The sequence below is a fragment of the Pipistrellus hanaki genome, assembly GCF_964339955.1.
Source record: "Pipistrellus hanaki genome assembly, chromosome: 3".
Taxonomy (NCBI): Eukaryota; Metazoa; Chordata; class Mammalia; order Chiroptera; family Vespertilionidae; genus Pipistrellus; species Pipistrellus hanaki.
Window position 1 is genome coordinate 160,187,707 of NC_140505.1, and position 20,629 is coordinate 160,208,335.

Here is a 20,629-nt window from a genome sequence, read left to right on the forward strand (position 1 = left end):
CCGGGTTTGATTCCGGTCAAGGGCATGTACCTTGGTTGCGGGCATATCCCCAGTAGGGGGTGTGCAAGAGGCAGCTGATTGATGACACTCATCGATGTTTCTAACTCTCTATCTCTCTCCCTTTCTCTCTGTACAAAATCAATAAAATATATTATAAAAAATAGAAAAAAAGAAAAAAAAAAGAAAAAAAATTCTAAAAGTGCCATATCAAAGTTACATTATGCTATTCCACTAGTTAAGCCCTGAATTTTACCTGCAAATTCATTGAAATGATTTCCAATATCATATGCCAGGTAGTTGTATCCAGAATATTCATAATCAATGAACTGTACATCACCTATGTGAGACACAAAAACAAAGACATAAGAAATCACATATAAGACCAGAAAATCCCTAAGCTATTTGTAATTAAATAGCTTTTAATATTTTGTCTCATTGTACGTGCTTGGTTACGTGCACTTCTGAGACAATACAGGGTAAGGCTGTGAATTTATGGCAATGAGCTTTACAAAATTCAATTATGTATCTTTGTCAACAGCACATTTATGAACATTAATATCCACTATAATTAAGATACATCAAAACACTGTATATAGTCATTCTCCAAATTCAAACAAAAGCAAAATGTTTTTCACCACATGGGGGCATCAGTTACTTAAAAATTCAAATTTAATTAGAAATGAAAACTAACTTTGGAAATTGTTATGATCTAAGCAATTTTTTAAAAAATCTGATACTTCAACAGTGAACTAACTTATATAGGAATCAAATATAAACTTTCAAAGACTTGAATTCTATGAATCCTGCAGCTATGCTATTAACATTTGCTGATCAACTTAACAATATCCCTAATTAAAGAATTTAGTTGCAATCAAGCTCTTAGATTGTCTTAGAATGCCATATAACATACCTGAGCAGCATTAAAGTGGTTGTTTTATTTTTTCTAAAAAAACAAAGGTACACTGACGAGAGAGAGAGAGAGAGAGAGAGAGAGAGAGAGAGAGAGAGAGAGAGAGAGAGGGAGGGAGGGAGGGAGGGAGGGAGGGAGGGAGGGAGGGAGGGAGGGAGGGAGGGAGGGAGAGAGGAGAGAGAGGACGCGCGCGCGCAAGTTCGAGAGCAAGAGCGAGAATATCAATCTAAATGGGTCACAGTGTCTACACCAGATATCACAAACTCAAAGGCTTACAAGGGCCAACATTTAAAATGGATACAAAAACAGAGACACTGTAAGAAGAGTTTGTAAGTTGCAATTGTGAAAATAAATAGCATTTGCCTGGTTACCCTGTCTTTTAAAGATAGATCATACTAAGGTAACAAGCTCCTGGTCTTATGCACTCTGGCATTTCCTCCCTCCCAAAAAAAGACCTTTTGAACTATAATGTCTTGATATAGATATATATATATATATTAATTTGGGATATATGTTGATCATATTTAAACTCAGAAAAACAGAATTTATGACAAAAAATGTCACAGCAAATGAAGTATTTTACATAAAAGTAAAATTTTAATGTAACTGTATTTAATACATCATTCTAAACTTGTATAAATAATAGTCAAGTCTAAAGTAAAGTGAGAATCTAAGTATCAAAGTTCAGTTATCAAAATCTAGATACATATTGACAAAATAAGATTTTAAAATGTTGGTAACAACAATAAATCACTGCAATTCAAACACCATAAATATTATATTGAATTCACATAAAAAATAATCCCATGGAAAGTCTTAAAGTTAACCAAATCACTCTACTAAAGTATAGAATGAGAAGACAGAGTGTGTTTCAACCAATCACTTTAAATTTTTTTCTGGTTACCATTGGGAATGAGAATGAAGATCACTATCATGATAAAACATTTTGCAGCCATGAAAAAGTTTTTTTTTCATTTTTCAAAGATGATTTAATGACCAGGAGAATTAGAAATGTTATATGAAAAAGATACAAAATAATAAATGCAGTAATCCAATTTATTAAAATATTATGCCTAAAGTGGAAAAAAGGAACAAATAATACATGGGGGAGGGGAGAAATGAATGGAAATAAAACCAAAATAAAATATTTCAACTGGTTTCATTACCAGTGACAAATGACCCTTTTTCCTTTATACTTTAAGTCCTTTACAATAAACATACTTTAAAGGGGGGGAGAAGGGGAAGGAGATAAAAAAATTAAGATGAATTCTCTACAAAACTATAGCTAGTTAAGAGACTAAAACACAATGATTTAGGAGATGCCTATCCACTTGGTCTACAAGTAATCAGGATTCAAGATTTACCAAGTGGCACAACTGAACTAACGAAAGTTTTAATACAAAAATGTTTTCACTGTAGCTGTTGATTGTTTTAGCTCTTTAACATAAAATTCTTGTAAAGCTCATATTAAACTGTTACATGCCAATAAAAATACACAGCCAGTCCTGAAGCTTACTTGCCACATAAACAAGTTTCTATTTCAATGTTCAAAATTATATTTAGAATTTGGCAAATAAGTTAAAATGGCAGGTAAAACATGCCTGCTTATAAATACAATTTAAATAAAGCATAGATCATTTTAACAACAGTTAAGATCTGTTTCAGTATGAATGTTTTAGCAATGACTTTTTGTAGTAGCATTAATTCATTAAAACTATCCTTTATTTTTATATGCTATGTCGAGTTTATAAATAATGAAATTTTAAAAATAAGAAAATGAAGCTAAGAAGATACAGATGAGGCTGTTACCAGGCTCCGTGCATGTGAACAAGTGATGCGATAAACCTCCAGTCAGTGCGTTTAAGAAGCACGGGGTGCGCCGCCACATGGCAGCAACAATGGCATACCTAATCTGTAGCAGATGAAGAAAATTTGGCAAACTCACATTTTACAAGACACAAAGCTTAAAAGGAAAAAAAATTTAAATCCGCATTAACTATTCTTTTTCAAACTATTGCAAACAAAGTGGAACTCAACCTTAAATTTAATCTTCTGCAACAAAGTAAAATTAAAGACGCCTGCTTCCCTTACTTTGGGTGCCAGAAAAATCAAATTACTACAAAATGTTTTCTAACAGAAAATATACTAAGCCTTTTTTCTTCTACAAATTTAACTTCTGACTTCTAAAATTTCCAATTATTTAGAGGAACATTGACATCACTATTAACAATCAATAGTTTATATAGCATGATTATCTTAATTCTTTAAAACAAATTTAATAGGATTTTAAGAATGAAAAAAAAATGAGAATACTCCTTAAATTTTTATAACATTTTATATGTATATGCATTTTCTGAGGGGATTCTCAAGTCTCCAAGGGATCCTTGACCTCTGTAAAGTAAAAGAGTATGCTTTAAAGGCTAAGACTACATATTATTTATCTTTATTAATTACCACACTGACTAGCACATAATAAGTAAAGCATAAGATTATTAAATAAAATATACTCTGAATTTTTAAAAGCTACATTTTTCATTACTATTTTTCTTATATATCTTCATAGTAATAAAATCCACACACTACCTAAACAAATTGTTCAAATTTCAGTATAGCTGAAAATAGCCCAATTTTAAAGTACTTTAAAACCAAAAATATATATATTATCTAAGACTATAATTCACATGACATTCATTTGGACTCCTTTATTTTGTTATTAAGAAGGAGGAAAGGTAAAAAATAAAATAACCAATGTAAGACCCTGAAAATCTTTCGAACTTACTCTACTTTGTCTGTAGTTTTATACATATAATATGTATGTAGTATGATTATAGTAATGTTAGCAACAGACTTTCTCTCTTACACAGAAAAAATGAATACTCTGCTCTGGGAAACTATCCCTCTAATATCCAGTAGTAGCTTTATCATAGCACTCATCATTCTGAATGTAAATATTTGTTTCATAATCTGACTCCTTCATCACAGGGCATATGGCTTCCTTAAAGGGCAATGAGTAAGTCCCTCTCATCTTTCATCATGCAATCCACAGAGCAATACCTAGCACACAGGAAGTATTAAAATGCTAGTGGAATAAATGAAGGTATTTCAGAGAATGATGGAGACACAATGATAACACACATTTAAATGAAGTGTGGGGAGAATAAGCATGAAAGAACAAAGGGTGTCATTTTTCACGTTCATATTCAAGTATATGATTGACTATACAATGGGACTGAATGTATGTACAGAAAACATTAAACTACTATTTTAGGTAGCTATTTTTACAATCCATTTAAGTTTTTTATTACCTAATTTAGGGATATTTTATTTTACGCCAATTATGATCTGAAATACAAGTTAAAACAAAGTTTAACTGTCCTTCATGAAAATTCCACCCTATAAATTCGTTGCCAAATACAAAAGTAAATTTATATTTAAATTTTAAAATAAAACCAAACAAAAAACTACTCCTCTCCTAAGTTATTTAAATGTAAATAAAACAACCACAATTAATGCTTTTTCATGAATAACAGAATGGATAGAATTTAGAGCCAATCAAGTGATGAAAGAATAGTAACTCACCCATTTTCAATTTTTACTATGTAAAACTAAAGAAAAACCTGGTTTACACTGTAATTCCCAGAAAAAAATCTTTTATTTCCATTCATTTGCATTTCCTTACATAGCTGTAAACTCAGCTTCTTATATTTTGTAAACATAGCAAATAAATAATAATTGCCATTCCGGAAACTTAAAATTATATATTAGATCTTTATGAGCTTTTATGAAGAAATGGGGAGGAGAAAATGAAACCACCTCCAGTTAACACTATGTATGACAAAGCAACAAACTAAAAAACTTTAGCAATTATTTCTAACGTGTCAGCACTAAATACAGCTTTATTTGAAATTAAAATATTAGATTTAAAATGAGGCAATAAGCATTATTATTGTTTATTCTACTTAGTATAAACTATTTTTAAATTAATTATTGATGAATTTAAAAGATGACTATGGACTGGTAAGTCTTATCTTACAGTTCAGGAGCAAGAACCACTGCTTTTGATTTTCTTACTATGTAACAATCCTATCATCATATCATTAAGTAGTCTTTTCTTACCTTTTTAAGAAGTCATGTCACTGAAGGCGAGAAATGGGCTGCTGTTTTTAAAAACCACCTAAATTCTGGGACTAACTTTTCAAAAATCTTGACAGCTACCATCAACTTCAGAAAGGAAGCTCACTCTTCTCTCATATTCCTGAGTCCTGTCAACTGACATGGTGAAAAGAGGCAGTGGCAGTATTTCTTCCTGTAATGCCTACCATTCCTTTAACATTCACAGGTGAAAATGCCTATAAACTGCAGGGAGCTCATAGTCTTTGTGTGTGTCTCTATGTGAATATGTACTTATACAGTATATACATACATACATACACACGTACATATATACAATCTTAAACTTTAAATTAATCGCTCAAGGTACAGTTACCACAGAATCTGTAAGTTGCACCGAAAGACAAACTGCATTGTCATCGCATACCTAGAAGCCAAAATTCTTCTAGTTATAGTATACATAATTAACCTTCCTACTTACAGTAACCATTTCAACTTTTTCACGGTCAGATACATTTTGTAAAATGGATCCTAGACACAAAATATAGGGGTTGGCAAACCATGTACGCTGAGGCCAAATCCGTCAGCCCATTGCCTGTTTTTGTAAATGAAATTTTGCTGGAATACAACCAGACATATTTATGTATTATCTAATGCTATATTTGCACTACAACAGAGTTGCACTGTTGCAACAGAGACTATAATATGGAATGCAAAGTCTAAAGTACTATCTAGCCCAAGCATGTCAAACTCAAATGCTAACAAGAGCCAAATAAACAAAGTTTAAATTTATGTGGGCCACATAAAAACAAAAGCTTCAATTTTCATAGAAATGTAGGTTTATTTAGATAAGGCGCCTGATGAATACAAAGGGCTCAAATAAATGAGTAATCATTAGCATAAAACAATAGAACATTTTAATAGAAATTGTTTTCTTAAACATTAACTTACCAGACACTGAATGACTGCACAAATTAATACACGTAAGGCAAATAAACCTATTTTTCTTCTTCTCCAAAAGCAAAATATTTCCTATTTCACACACCAAACAAATCAGTACAAGACTAATGACGTGGCAATCAACTGCTAAAATATTCACTGCTAGTATAAGTGGAGAGAAATGGCACACCTCTGCTTAAGACATGTAAGGAAAATGAATGCAACACTATTACAGTAATCAGTCATGAGCAGAAATTATAGTTCATTATTAATAATTATGTATAAGAGGATACTGTAAAAAAGTTATGAAATTTTTATTAAAATGCTTCTTACATACTGTTATGTTGGCTGGGCCATAAAAATATTCATTGTGGGCCACATGCAGCCCATAGGCTGTGAGTTTGACATGCTGGATCTAGCCTCTTAGAGAAAGTTTGCCAACCCCTCTTGTGGTATAAATAGCTGTAACTGAGTACCTAGTCCAGTACCTAGTCCAGTGCTATATACTTGATAAGCATGATCAGAAACCATCTGAAGTTGATTATCATCTAAGTTGAAAATGAAGCAAACTAAAGTTCTAGACTATCAACAATATAAGTACTGCCTGGAAATCTGTTAAGCATACAGATTACTAAGCTCATCTATAAAAATGTTTCTTTATTTGGTCTTGGATTCCCTCCCCCCGCCCCCAGTAACCTAGATGATTCTGGGACAGAACTGAATATAAACACTGAATAAGAGATAAAATGACTTCTTTCAGAGATGGGGATTGTCCAGCCCGGGGGCCGGGTATGGCCCAGTCAATGCATTAGGGGTGAGTTAAATGTTTGACTAAATATAGCTGGCTAATTTTTAAGGTGATAATTTTGTATAGCCCGCAAATGATGCTCTAAATATCCATATGGCCCTTTGCAGAAAAAAGGTTCTCCACCCCTGATTTATCTGATTTATCACTTGCTTCCATATGTGATTGAGAAAAAATGTGAACCAAGGTGTGCTAAGTTCCAAAAGTCTATGTTCTAACTCCTCCTGTTATAACTAAGCTGTAATATATCTGCTTTTAAGAGTTAACTTAAAAGATTTTTACATTATACAAAATCTAAGTTATTATGGTTGGAATATACATGTGGAAGCATCGATGATCCAGTTTAAATTCATAAAGTTTAACTAAAATTTGCACTTCTGCAATATTGAGGATCTAAAACATACAACAGAGATACTAAGCTTGATGATGTCAAGGCCAGTCCCTTGGCTTTCATCTTATTATTTTTAGATTTATATCTCATAGGTGAGTATAAAATGGTGAGGTCCTGAGCTCAAATTACAAATAATAATAAATCAAACTCATTTTGAATATAATATGCAGGTTAATAATTTATTCTATGTAAAAATTATTTTAACCCCAAAAGATTCAACACTCAGCTTTTAGATGCTGTACAAGGTGATTAGTTAAGGTAAAGAACTTTGAGATACATATTTCTCACTTTAATTATCCTCCTTTTGATTGCAGCTATAAGTAAATACTAATGCTAAGCTAAAGTCTGTTTTTGGCTATTAAATTTACTAAATTTATAGAATTTACATTTTTTTTGAAGCCAGAGGCATGGTATCTTACCCTTATAATGACAAATAAGTCATAGAATAATGTTACTTTAAAAAAATTAGCTCCTACTTTGAAACAAAATGAGATAATAAACAAAAAAGGCCAGAAATTCTTTCATGAGTTTTAGATTTTACCTGGACAAAATTCCAACCACATTTTCTTAATGCTTATCAATTAATCATATAAGAATTTATTTTTTTAAGTGGATGTCATGGAGTTCACACTAGCCTTTCTAACAAACACTATAAAACCATTGGTAAGGAAAAACAACAAAACTTCTCCATAACTAACACACAAATAAACTCAAAGACAAGAAACAAATGGTATATAATGGACTTCTAAAGGACAAACTATAAAATATATATCAAAATAATATTTGTCTAACTTTATTCTGTGTACAAAAAATTAGACATAAAAGTATGATTTAGATAATTCTTAGTAAATATAAACAAATGACAATTTTGAATTCCTAAAGCCAAACTGAAGCATAAATATTTATTTCAAAATATGAGAACTTTTCATATCACTGATCAATAGTTTAGATAGGCAACTGGTAAAATTAAAACATAAAAATGTACTTTAAAAACTAAGACAAAGTAATCTGATTTTTTTGGTCCCTTCTGTTTTAGTCTTATAAATAAATTGGTTCTATGAAATGAATATGCAAAAGAAACATAAAAGTATGAAAGTTAAAATTATATTCCAAAGGAAATAGACTCTTTGATTAACTTGCAGTTAAAAATAAAGCTGAGTGTCCACTTGAAGCGCAAGATGAAGTCCCTCACTTGAAATTTCATTACATAAAATAATGTGTTATTCAGTCTTACACTGAACTTAAAAGCTAATACATTCCCTTTAATGCACAACTAATACCTGTCTCACAAATGGAATTGAGATTTGGTTACTATTATATAATGTAGTACATATATTCTATGGCAATGATATATAATAAATGGACAATAATAAACTAAAGGACACTGTCAAGTACTTAATGTTTTAGGTACTCCTAAAGTTTTAAAAATAGAATTCTACACAAAAACTTCCAGACATTCAAATTAAAGATGTCAGCTTAGTATATTTTTAAATAAGAAAATCTCTAAACTGCAAAAAATAGCAAATATAAAAGTTACTTAAATGTTTTTGAAAATACATGCTTCAGGCTACCACTCTTGACAGTGTTCTTTACTTGGTTTTCTCAAGTAAAGCAAGTTACAAATATCCACCACCTCTTATTAGAATAGTCTCAACTTATAATCCACTAATAATGGTCACAAATATTAATGTAATATAACTATGACCATTTAATCAGAATTCTTGGGCTTTAGTATCTTTACAACAACACATTTTTTATTCAAAACAATCTTCCAACTATAATGATTATCTTCAAAACTGATTTTCTATAAAATTCAATAGCTTCATAGTTTCAAACAGACTTTTTCCATTCTAATCTTTCAATCAAAATTGTATTTTTAAATTTCATCTGTTTAGCAACCAAACCTCAAACCACTCTATCCAATAATAATACAACCAAGTGTTTCTTAAATATAAAAGAGAATTTGAATATAGATATGATCAAAGAAAACATTTCACCAGAAAGTATCACTGTCTATCTCAAAAATATATTAAAATTATTTGCCAGATCTTCTTGATTATTACTTTAGTAGGTACAAATATTTCCTCCATCTGTGGCCCTCTCCTTAGCATCAAACTACCTAACAAATCAGCATAATAAATAGGTAACAGAAAACCTGGAAACATGTTTTTAATACTGTTGTCCTTCATAATTCTGAGAAAATTTCTATATTTATAAAGCAGTATAGTATCAGTTGGTTTTTTTCAATAAACGCCAATATAAGCAGGTGTATTTTCAAACAATGAGTTATCAAACATGTTTTATAGTTAAATTTTATAAACAAGGCATTTTTATTATGTTTCATTTAAAACTCACTTAACAGGAACCAATCAGTTTTTATTAAATAAATTCTAGGAAACAGTTTATACAAAAAAATAGAAAATATATATTCCTAATTAGCAGTTACCATGACTTTATAACCTATAAGAAAATATTTAAAGACTTCATGCAAGTTTGCAATCCTTGCATTTAATTAAATTTGAGACAAAAATCAAAAGACCACAAAGAACATCAAAGAATTAATCTGTACTTACTGCTAAAGTCAAATACCTACCTTGTTTCTCATTGTAGATTATATTCTTACACAGTAGGTCATTATGGCAAAGCACAACAGGTGAGCCCAGGTTGGAAAGAATCCTCTTCATCCAATTCATCTCTTCCTGAAGAATCTGAGAGCTTGGAATATCACTTAGGAACCTTTTAATTTTAAAAGAGTTGTATCTTGCTTAGTTTAATGACATTTTTTTAAGTTGGATTAAGGATTAATAATTTAATAAGTTCTTTCCATTCAATAGCACAGACTTCTGAATTAAAACAAGCCAATTATTCCAAAAGCTGGAATAAAGAAAAATCTTTACAATGAAATTAAACATGAAAAGAAACTGAGCAAGAGTTAAATGGTAGGGCAGAAAAGTAAAAAATATCAATATATCACTACAAAATTGAAGAAAAAAAATATATGCTAACAGCTAACACTGTTTAGTGTTAGCTAAATATTTTATACTTACTTCATTTTATAGAGGGAAAATCAAGACACAAAGAGTTTAATAAAAACAGGTTTAAGTATATTAAAGTTACAAAGATAGTCCATTAAAGATCTAAACATTTACTTCAAGTTTGGAAGGGTAATTACAGTATAAATCCGTTAAATTCACATTTCAAACTCAATATATATTACCACCATAAATAAATGGACTCATATTACATGATATCATATGATCATTATATTACCATGTGAAAATCACACTATGGAGTTTTCATATTATTCATTATAGAAACTGGTTCATAGTAGTCAGACCAGGAAGGGTGAGAAGTAGTGTGACAAAATGGCCAGTTTAGACCCTCTCAAAATTTGGGACCGCTGGCTCCTAACCACTCACCTGACTGCCTGCCTGATCACCCCTAACTGCCCTCCCCTGCCAGCCTAATCGAGCCCCCAACTGCTCTCCACTGCTGGCCTGATCTCACCCCCGACTGCTTCTGCCTGCCTGATCACCCCCAACTGCCCTCCCCTGCCAGCTTGGTTGCCCCAACAGCCCTCCCCTGCCAGCCTGATCACCCTCCTCTACGGGCCAATTTGGTTCTGATTGATCAGTTTCTATGCCAGTCAGCATCAAAAACTCTGCCTCCAAGGCAGCCATTGGCTCCTTACATTCACCCAGATTTGGTTCTCATTGGTCAGTTTCTATGCCAGTCAGCATCTCTAGACCTATCAACAGGGCCTGATCAGAAAGGCAGAGCTGATTAGCAGCCCCAGTAAAGACCTGGAGAGAAATGGGGAGGGCACCTCAGGCCCAGTGGGATTGATGGAAATGTGGGGGTGGCATAGAAGTGATGCCAGAATTTCTGGTCACTTGCACACTGTGTTTTATACCACAGCATGTGGCAGCAGCTATGAAGGATGCCAGGGCAACACAGTGCTGACTGTAGGACTGACTTCCAGTTGGTCAGCCTTTGGTTGTGATAAGTCATTACAACCCTGGGCTTCTTTTTATTAGGATAATGAAATACTACATTTAGTTTGGCCCTACAAAGTCTAAGTAATACTGTAGTAAATGAATTTTCAACTTTATTATATGAGATTTCAATAGCCATAGTAAACTAAGATAACTCAAGCTTTTTCACATTCTAGTATTACCTCACTGCCCCAATGTAATCTCTAGCCCTATTCAAAACATCTTTGAACAAAAAAAATTTTTTAAAGTCTCAATGACCAACTCACACTATGCAAAAACATACCTATTCATAGTGACCTTTATATTTCAGTTACTTGCAAATAAAAGATCTATATTTATTTTTTGTTCCCTTATCTCTGCCCACTTCCCTACCCCTTTGCTTTTGTAAGATTTTGTTTTGTTTTGTTTTTGTTTTTGTTTTTGTTTTAACACTGAGGGAAGAGAGAGGCTTTTATTCTATAGTACCATCTGAAAGTCAAATGAATCAATGCCTATTTTATTTCAACGCAGAGATAAACCAAACCAGATTTTATATACAGAAACCTTACCTTTGAAAACTAGTATGTTGAACAAAGCAATGTAAAACATCATTTCAAATGTAAAAGTAATTTTAGTAATTTTAGTAATTTTACCTTTTATTAAGATCTTCATCTGCAAATCCTGTGGGAATGAGAGAGAAGTATTTCCTCATCTTCAGCCATAAATTAGATTTGGGAATCCAGCCATTGTGTGCATGAATAGCATGAATTTTAGCAAGCTGACGTGCAATTAGCCTGTTAAAAAACAAGAGCATAGAAAGAAAATGTTAATCATCATACTTCAGGTCTAGACACAGGTAAACTAAAACGACTAGTGAACATTTTTTATAACATAATTTATTTTTTACCATAAATGTGTAAGATTCAAAAAATAATTTGGCAAGTCAACTCCCACAAGGAGAGGAAAACAAATGCTTAAAGCATCAGAAGGAAGAAAATTACAATTAATATGACAATTAAATAGTGTCCAAAAGGGGTTGAGTATCTGAAAATAGATGGCCTATTATGATTATACAATGTTTGGAACTAGCAGAACAATACACAATTATAAATTACAGCAAGACACATATTAGAAATTAATCAGAGATACATACATTTGAATTATACTGAGTCACTTTAATTTTGAGCCTCAAGGTTAAGGGGCAAAAAGGGACTACAGTAAAAAGGTAACCAGGAAGATAAATGGGTTCTATGAGTTCATTTCATTAACTATTGTTAAAGACAAATTCTCTGAACAAATATTTGGATTTTATGATGTCACAATCAATTGTCAAAATAATTTGAAGTTGCATAATGTTGTGCCCATGCTGTTTGTCTCTGTAGAAACCAGTACAGCAAATCTGATGGAGGAATAAGCATATCAAACAGAAATTAGTTACTGAACAGCCTACAGACTAGCAGGCGAAAAAAATGACTTAACAATAATTCACAAATTAGCCGAAACTGGTTTGGCTCAATGGATAGAGCGTCGGCTTGGGGACTGAAGGGTCCCGGGTTTGATTCCGGTCAAGGGCATGTACCTTGGTTGCGGGCACGTACCTTGGTTGCGGGCACATCCCCAGTAGGGGGTGTGCAAGAGGCAGCTGATCGATGATTCTCTCTCATCGATGTTTCTAACTCTCTCTCTCTCCCCCTTCCTCTCTGTACAAAAAAATCAATAAAAAAAAAAATATATATATATATATATATATAAACAATAATTCACAAATTAAAGAACTTAAAACTGTCTAATTCAAAATGCTAATCATCTAATGTTCCTCAAATCAGTTCTACAACCTACAACATAGCACCATGTACAAATATCTGAGATCTACTCAATCACAATCTCTGAAAGTGGGGGCCCCCAACACACTTCATTTTAAACAACATCTCCAAATAATCTTAAACCACTGTAAAGTCTGAAGGGCACTAATATAATGCTCTACAGCTTGGCTGTGTACTGAAATCAAACTTTGCAACTTCAAAGAAAAAAAATACAGAGCCTTGGTTACTACCCCCCAGAAATTATGATTTAATTGGTCTGGGCATCGGGACATTTAAAAGCTTCCCAGATGACTTCAATATGCAAAAATGGTCGAGAACCACTCAAACTAAGGCACACAGAAATCTAACATTGTAGTAATTCTTCACCAATCTGTGATTACATAACATAATTTTATAATGGTTTTATTACTATAGTGAATATTTTTATCTACCCAGTTCTGATTTTTTCCTATGGAAAAACGTCCACCCTCTTCATTTTTAGTTCATGTGATTCATACAGAGTTTATCTCAATCCTGACTCCCTGTCCTGACTGCAACAGTAACTTGAGTAAAGATATGACACACATTTGCCCACGGCATTCCATCCTTTAGGCCACAATAATTGGTTCAGGGCATATTACCCAAGCTAGGCCAAAAGGACTTGATCCCAGAATTTTTGTTGAAGCTTTGACTTTGGTTGAAGCCTTTACAAAAAGAGGAATTCCTTACTCCACAACCTGGAGTGGCAATACTACTAAATAGGTAAGCCTGCAATTGCTGATCACTGTAATTGTCACTCTTAAGGAAATATGCTAGAAAATAAAACTTCTTCACAAAGTCCACCAGAAAAAAAGCATGTGCCTCAGTGGATGCAGCATCAGTCTGCACACGGAAGAGTTGTGGGATCCAGGACATGTAGCTGGGTTGAAGGTTTGATTCCCAGCCCAGTGGGTCCAGGCACATACGAGAGTCAACAGATTCATAGCTCTCGGTCTCCTTGTCTCTCTCTCTTTCCTCAATCCCCTTCTACTCTTTCTAAAAATCAATGGGGAAAAAATATCCTCAGTTAAGGATTAAAAAAAACAAAACAAACAAAAAACACAGAATTTTCTCAAAAAGAGAGTGATATTTCTATGATAACGTTCTAGAGCCCATGAATCCATCCATGCTTGAACTCATTCTCAGTTATACGTATCATTAAATTCCTTCATAAGTCAGTTTGAATTCTCAATTTATCCTCAATCAAGAGTACCAATGCATTACCAAAATATTAAAATCTGTAATCTTTTTAGGTATGTGTGCTTTGGTTCAACTTTACCAGTTTTACTTGCAACCCACAATGAACTAGTTTCAGTACGATACCCTCAGCACTATAAATCAGTGTTTTTTAATTACACTTCTTGAAAATGTACAAATTCATCTTAAAGTACATTTCTCCATTATGTCTGCTGCTGGGTAGTTTTTAATTAAACTTCAGCCAGGATTACCAGCAAGAGGCAAGTTTTAGAGAAATACCTGATAAGAGAAAATTCCTAAACACAATTAAATGTTTAAATTTTTAAAGGCCTTTGCAAGTATGATTGTTACAGAATGGTTCAAATAAAACAGATTGTGATAACTTTCCACAGTTGAATTACTAAACATTAAGTTGGTACAAGTCATCTTTACCTATCATCCCATTCCCTCAGCCTCCTCCAGATTCTGCTTCATCTTTTAGAGCCCAGTTTAAATGTAATTTCAGTGAAACACTGCCTAATTTCCCAAGTATACCACAGTAAACTATCTGTACTCTTTTGAAAACCTTTCCTTTATGCCGGTTACACCATTTCACTTTTTTCCTCAAGATTACTGTCTGTCACAGACTCTAAATTATTAGAAGAGCAGGGACTGTTTAAATTCATTTCCCTCCCTTAAACTAGATCAAATATAAACATATATTCCAACGCCTTTTATATTCAAAGTAGATATTCTTTGTTATAACCATAATATAGGAAGTAGATATGTCTGAATGAGTCAAAATAAACAGAGCACTGTGGACTTTGATCTAAGATTAAATCAACATTTACTGAAGCTGTGATTAATCAGTCCAGATTGTTGGCTGCATAGTAAGATAACCTAAAAACGAAGGCTTAAAATGTGACATCTAGGCCCAGGCAGATAGCTCAGTTGTTTAGAGCAGTGGTGGTCAACTTTTTGGACAACACAGACCACCAGTGGCCCATGGACTGACTACCGGTTAGTGACTGCTAGTTTAGAGCATTATCTCCATTTCTCAATATTGTGGGTTAGATCCCTGGTCAGGGCACATACATACAAGAATCAGCCATTGAATGCATAAATAAAGGGAACAATAAAATTGATGTTTCTCTTTCTCCTTTTCTCTTCCCCTCTCTCTCTCTTTAAAATCAATGAATAATTAAAAAAAATAAATAAATAAACAATAAAATATGACGTCTAACTAATCGCAAATTGGTAGTAAGAAATGTTTGAGTTAAGCACTGCTTTAAAAAATTAAGGAGCCCTAGCTGGTTTGGTTTGTTGGATGGAATGGTGGCCCCTGGGCTAAAAGGTTATGGGTCCAATTCCAGTGTGGGGCACATACCTCAATTACAGTCTAATCCAAAATCTCTTGTAGTTCTTTCTTTTGCAAAGAGTAAATAATTAGCAGGGCAGACAAATAATATCTTTTCTTTACCAAAAGAAAACCCTACAAATAATTGCTCAAAGAAAAGGCAGTTTTAACATATACCGTATTTTTCGGACAATAAGACGCACTTTTTTTCCCCCAGAAGTGGGGGAAAAAAGTCCCTGCGTCTTATGGTCCAAATATAGCCTACACATATACTGTAAAAAAGTTTTTTTACTTGCCCGGCTCTGTGTGGTCTCTGTGTGCTTGCCCGGCTCTAAAATGGTTCTAAATGCTGCTGTTTACTTTACAGGGTTGATTACATGTGTTTATGACTGTGATGTTGGGTTTTAATGCACATAAAATATTTTAGGACACTATTTGTTTCAGAATCTTTTTTTCTTCATTTCCCTTCTCTAAAAACTGGTGCGTCTTATGGTCCGGTGCGTCTTATGGTCCGAAAAATACGGTATTTTCTTAATGCACTTAATACTCCTGTTTTTCAAAAGGAAAACTTTTAGAAAAAGAAATGTACCTGAAAATGGCAGGGTTGCAGACATGCTTTGGATCCAATGCTTCTCCCTGTATAAATTCATAGCATAGTCCATTATTGAAGGTACAGTAGAGTTGTGGTGCACAGCCATGAGCCTGTAATACTCGGAAACTCTTCACTTCCTCATCCCGATCGACTAACAACTCAGTCTTATTGCCATAAATTCGCACCAAAACTACATCCTCCATTGCATTACCCACGTAACAGCCAATAAGTTTATTTGTGATTCCATCTGTGAAGACCTGCACACAAAAAAAAAAAAAAAAAAAAAGAAAGAAATGGGAAGAAAGGCATTATATACACTCAAAGAACTAAATAAGAGATAACATGAAAATAAATACCAATTAAAAGCAAATATTTAATATAAAAGAACTTTTGAATATAATTTTGCCTAACATGTCTATAATTTTAATTCTGGATTTTAAAAAATAGCAAGTAGAGGGAACACAAGATGGCGGCATAGGTAAACACACCTAAACTGCTGCCATGCACAACAATTTCAAAACTACAACTAAAAGACAAAACATCTATCACCCAGAGCCACGGGAGGGCTGGCTGAGTGGAAGTTCTACAACCAGATGGAAAAAGAGAGGAGCCTTCAATGCACAAATGCTGAAAAACTGAGGTACGGGGCACACAATACAGGCTGGCAGGCTGAGGGGATTGGGGGACTGTAGGCCCTGCTATCTTTGAGGGCGTGGCAGTCAATTAGCATACTCCCTACTTATTGCCTGTGGGCAACACCATCTTTGTGGGTAGGGCAATCAATTAGCATATTCTCTCCTTACTGGCTGTGGGCACCACCATCTTTGAGGGCATGGCAGTCAATTAGCATATTCCCTCCTTATTGGCTGTGGGCAACACCATCTTTGAGGGCATGGCAGTCAATTAGCATACTCCCTACTTATTGCCTGTGGGCAACACCATCTTTGTGGGCAGGGCAATCAATTAGCATATTCTCTCCTTACTGGCTGTGGGCACCACCATCTTTGTGGGCAGGGCAATCAATTAGCATATTCCCTCCTTATTGGCTGTGGGCAACACCATCTTTTAGGGCATGGCAGTCAATTAGTATATTCCCTCCTTATTAGAAACGATAATATCAATTATACTGTTTAATCTTGAACTTTTTATAGCATTGTCTTTAATTTGTGTTCCTTATGCAACTAGTATTTCTACACAACTTTTGATAGCTATTAATTACATCTCAGTCTACCTTTTACATTGCAAATGAATGTGTCTATATTCTATATTCTACATACACATACACATACGCATACACATCTTGATTCCAGTCAAGGGCACATGTCTGGGTTGTGAGCTCGATCCCCAGCAGGGGGTGTGCAGGAGGCAGCTAATCAATGATTCTCTCTCATCACTGATGTTTCTGTCTCTCTCTTCCTCTCTAAAATAATAAAAATTAAATTAAATTAAATTAAAATAAAATATTCATTGGTTACAATTCCCAGTCAGGGTACATGCCAGGGTTCCAGGCTCGATCTCTGGAAGGGTCCATGCAGGGAGGCACAGTAGGCAGCCAATCAATGCTGATGTTTCTCTCTAATTGATGTTTCTCTGAGTCTCTCCCTCTTCCTTCTTAAAAAAAAAAAAAAAAAGTCAATGGAAAAATATTCTTAGGTAAGGATTTTTAAAAATGTAGCCCTAACCAGTTTGGCTCAGTGGATAGAGCGTCGACCTGCAGACTCAAAGGTCCCAAGTTCGATTCTGATCAAGGGCATGTACCTTGGTTGCAGGGACATCCCCAGTAGGGTGTGTGCAGGAGGCAGCTGATTGATTGATGTTTCTCTTTCATCAATATTTCTCTTTCTCCCTCTCCCTTCCTCTCTGTAAAAAAAAAAAAAAAAAAAAAAAAATCAATGATATATTTTTAAAAGAATAAATATTTTTAAATGCAGCAGAACTGTATATTTTAAGTACTTTTATGTAATCATTACAAGTGAAAATTTGAATATTCATTCCAAAAACACTATACTAATTTTTTTCCATTTGTACTGTACATCAAAGTGGGAATTTCAAATAACAGATATATTGTTTGTTTTTTTGATTCAGGCATCCACTATATAATAGTACTCAATAGTGGTTAATAATTGTCATGAAAGGTAGCATTTATTTCATTCTCACAACCCTGAAGTAGAACATTTGGATCTATTTTATAACTAAGGATACTGAGGCTTAGGAAAGGTAAGTAACTTGACCAAGATAACACATCTAGTTAAGCAAAAAGCCTGGACTCAGAAACAGCAATATGTTCAAACCCCTGTTCTTGACCACTATAATATACTACTTATTACAAAATTAAGTTAATACAAGTACTGCATAGCAATTGATCTCATTGAGACACTAAAATAAGAAAAAATATCTTTACTTACAATGCCACGTAATAATTAAGGCCTTTCTATCCTAACCAATCTTTCCCATCATCTACTATAGGTACCAAGTTATCAACAGAAAAAAATCACGAGTTAGTGAAACAACCTTATCCAACATTGCAGAGAAAAATTCAGAAACCAGAATATTCCAAACAAGGTTTCATCAATTTTTTTAGAAGAAAAACAATTTTAAGAGTCACCCTAGAATTATTCCATTAGGCCGAAAAGATCTCACTTGATTCTTTATGCTTTTTTCAAGGATCTTCCAAAAAAAAATGAAGTCAAAACTCCACATCTTCATATAAGATAGGGAGTTGTTACATAACAAAAGAGAAGCTGAAGTGAATCCCTTTTCTAAAATGTCACAGGTTTAAAAAGTAATGCAAATTTATGTTTAGAAGAACTTGAAGCAGAATTTTTTTTTTTTTTTGGGGGGGGGCAAAGCTTTTATTTTTAAGAAATTAATCTTACAGAAATGGCTTCCTTGCCTTAATCATAAAATACAAACAAACTTGTCTTAATCAAAGAGCAGTAATTCATGAGTTCCCATCCCAGATATGCTACTTACAAACTGCAAGTTCAATTTCATGAACTATAAAATACATGTTAATAGTCTATATCTAACTCACAGGATTGTTGGGAAAATGTATTTGAAAATGCTTTATAAACAGTAAAATATTATTAGAAAGCACTGCACCTTAAACTTTTCAGATATTTATACTCCAAAAAGCTCACTACCCTTTTTGCACTTTATTATTTAATCTTATACAAGTAGAAAAACCATATCATTTGTTAAAACCCTATCTAAATGAGATGTATTGTTCCATGTGTCTGTAAGTTTTGAGCAAAGAATGAGCCCTCTATCATTCTGAGTGCATCAAAGTCTTTTTTGCTTGCTTCTGGATTTCTGGGTATGTACTGAATTGTTCAGCTGGCAGGAGTAAAACGAATATTACTAGAGTAAGTTTCTAAGGTGTGTGTAAAGCATATTTTAAATCATATAAGAATTTTAGAAAAAAATATTTGACAAGAATTGAACTATGTATATTACTGACATTGTTTTAATCTGTTGAGCACATGATACATACTTCTTCTAATTCTGAAATGTGAGGTATGATTTTTATTTTGTACCTCAAAGAAAATAAAAGCAAATTAAACAATATATATTCCCAATGAGACTTACTAGGGAAATCCTGAAGCATCACAAAAGAATGTGGAAGTCAAACCTAAATTGAGAGATGAATAACCATCAATTCAGCTTGATGATTCCAGCTTCTATATCAAAAGCTTTGCTTGCACAATGAGGAAATGTATTTCTAATCATCATCTCTACAACAAAACAAGTGGTGGTATTTACCTTCACTTACAAATAAGTATATTAGAGGTTTGGATTATGGCTCCAAAGGTCTTACTAGAGAGACAGAATGTTCAATCACAAGTACTTGCCCACAACAAAAAAGTTTGACGTCACAACATTTTTGTCCCTTTTTAACATATTTGCTGGTTTTAAGAGAGGGAGGGGGAAGGAGAGAGAGGGGAAGAGAGGACGAGGGGGGTGGGGGGGAGAAAAAAGGGAGACCCTGGCCCCTGTGGCTCAGTATATTGGAGTATCCTCCTGTACACCAAAAGATCAAGGGTTCAAATCCCGGTCTGGGCACCTACCCAGGTTGCAGACACTAATCCCTATTCAGCAATCCTATCAGAGGCAAGCAATAAATGTTTCTCTCACATCAATATTTCTTTCTCTTTCTTTGTGTGTGTGTCTGTCTCCCTGCCTCCCTTCCTCCCCCTCCCTTTCTCTCTCTAATATCTTTTTTTTTTAATTAAAAAAGAAAAATAAAGAGCCTATCTAAATGATTGTTTGGAGAATTAAATGGTAACAAATATAGATCATCTAACTCAAACCAGCACATAATACCTCAGGGTGTCTATTATTACTGTTCAACAAATCAGAAACTCCAGTCTTCAATGCTTCAAACTTTAAAATCTCTGCTTCAAAAATAACTAGTTTGCCAGCACCAGAGTTTATTAGGAGGTATCATGGCTTCAACTAATACCTGTTTAATTTATAACTGACTGACAGAATACAAATCATTTCAATAAATATAAAAACCTACAATAAACTACAA

The 20,629-nt window shown here is 33.6% G+C and overlaps 1 protein-coding gene across 1 annotated transcript in view; it reads right to left on the reverse strand.

The window, feature by feature from the left end:
- The window catches only part of ETNK1 (ethanolamine kinase 1), a 33,611-nt gene that overhangs the window by 11,114 nt on the left and 1,868 nt on the right, over positions 1 to 20,629 (reverse strand). Inside the window, exons 2-5 of the mRNA XM_084880397.1 lie at positions 16,093 to 16,352; positions 11,783 to 11,923; positions 9,749 to 9,891; positions 254 to 337 (exon numbers count right to left, since the gene is read on the reverse strand). Of these exons, the coding sequence (XP_084736523.1) occupies positions 254 to 337; positions 9,749 to 9,891; positions 11,783 to 11,923; positions 16,093 to 16,352 (628 nt within the window). The remainder of the gene's footprint in view (positions 1 to 253; positions 338 to 9,748; positions 9,892 to 11,782; positions 11,924 to 16,092; positions 16,353 to 20,629) is intronic.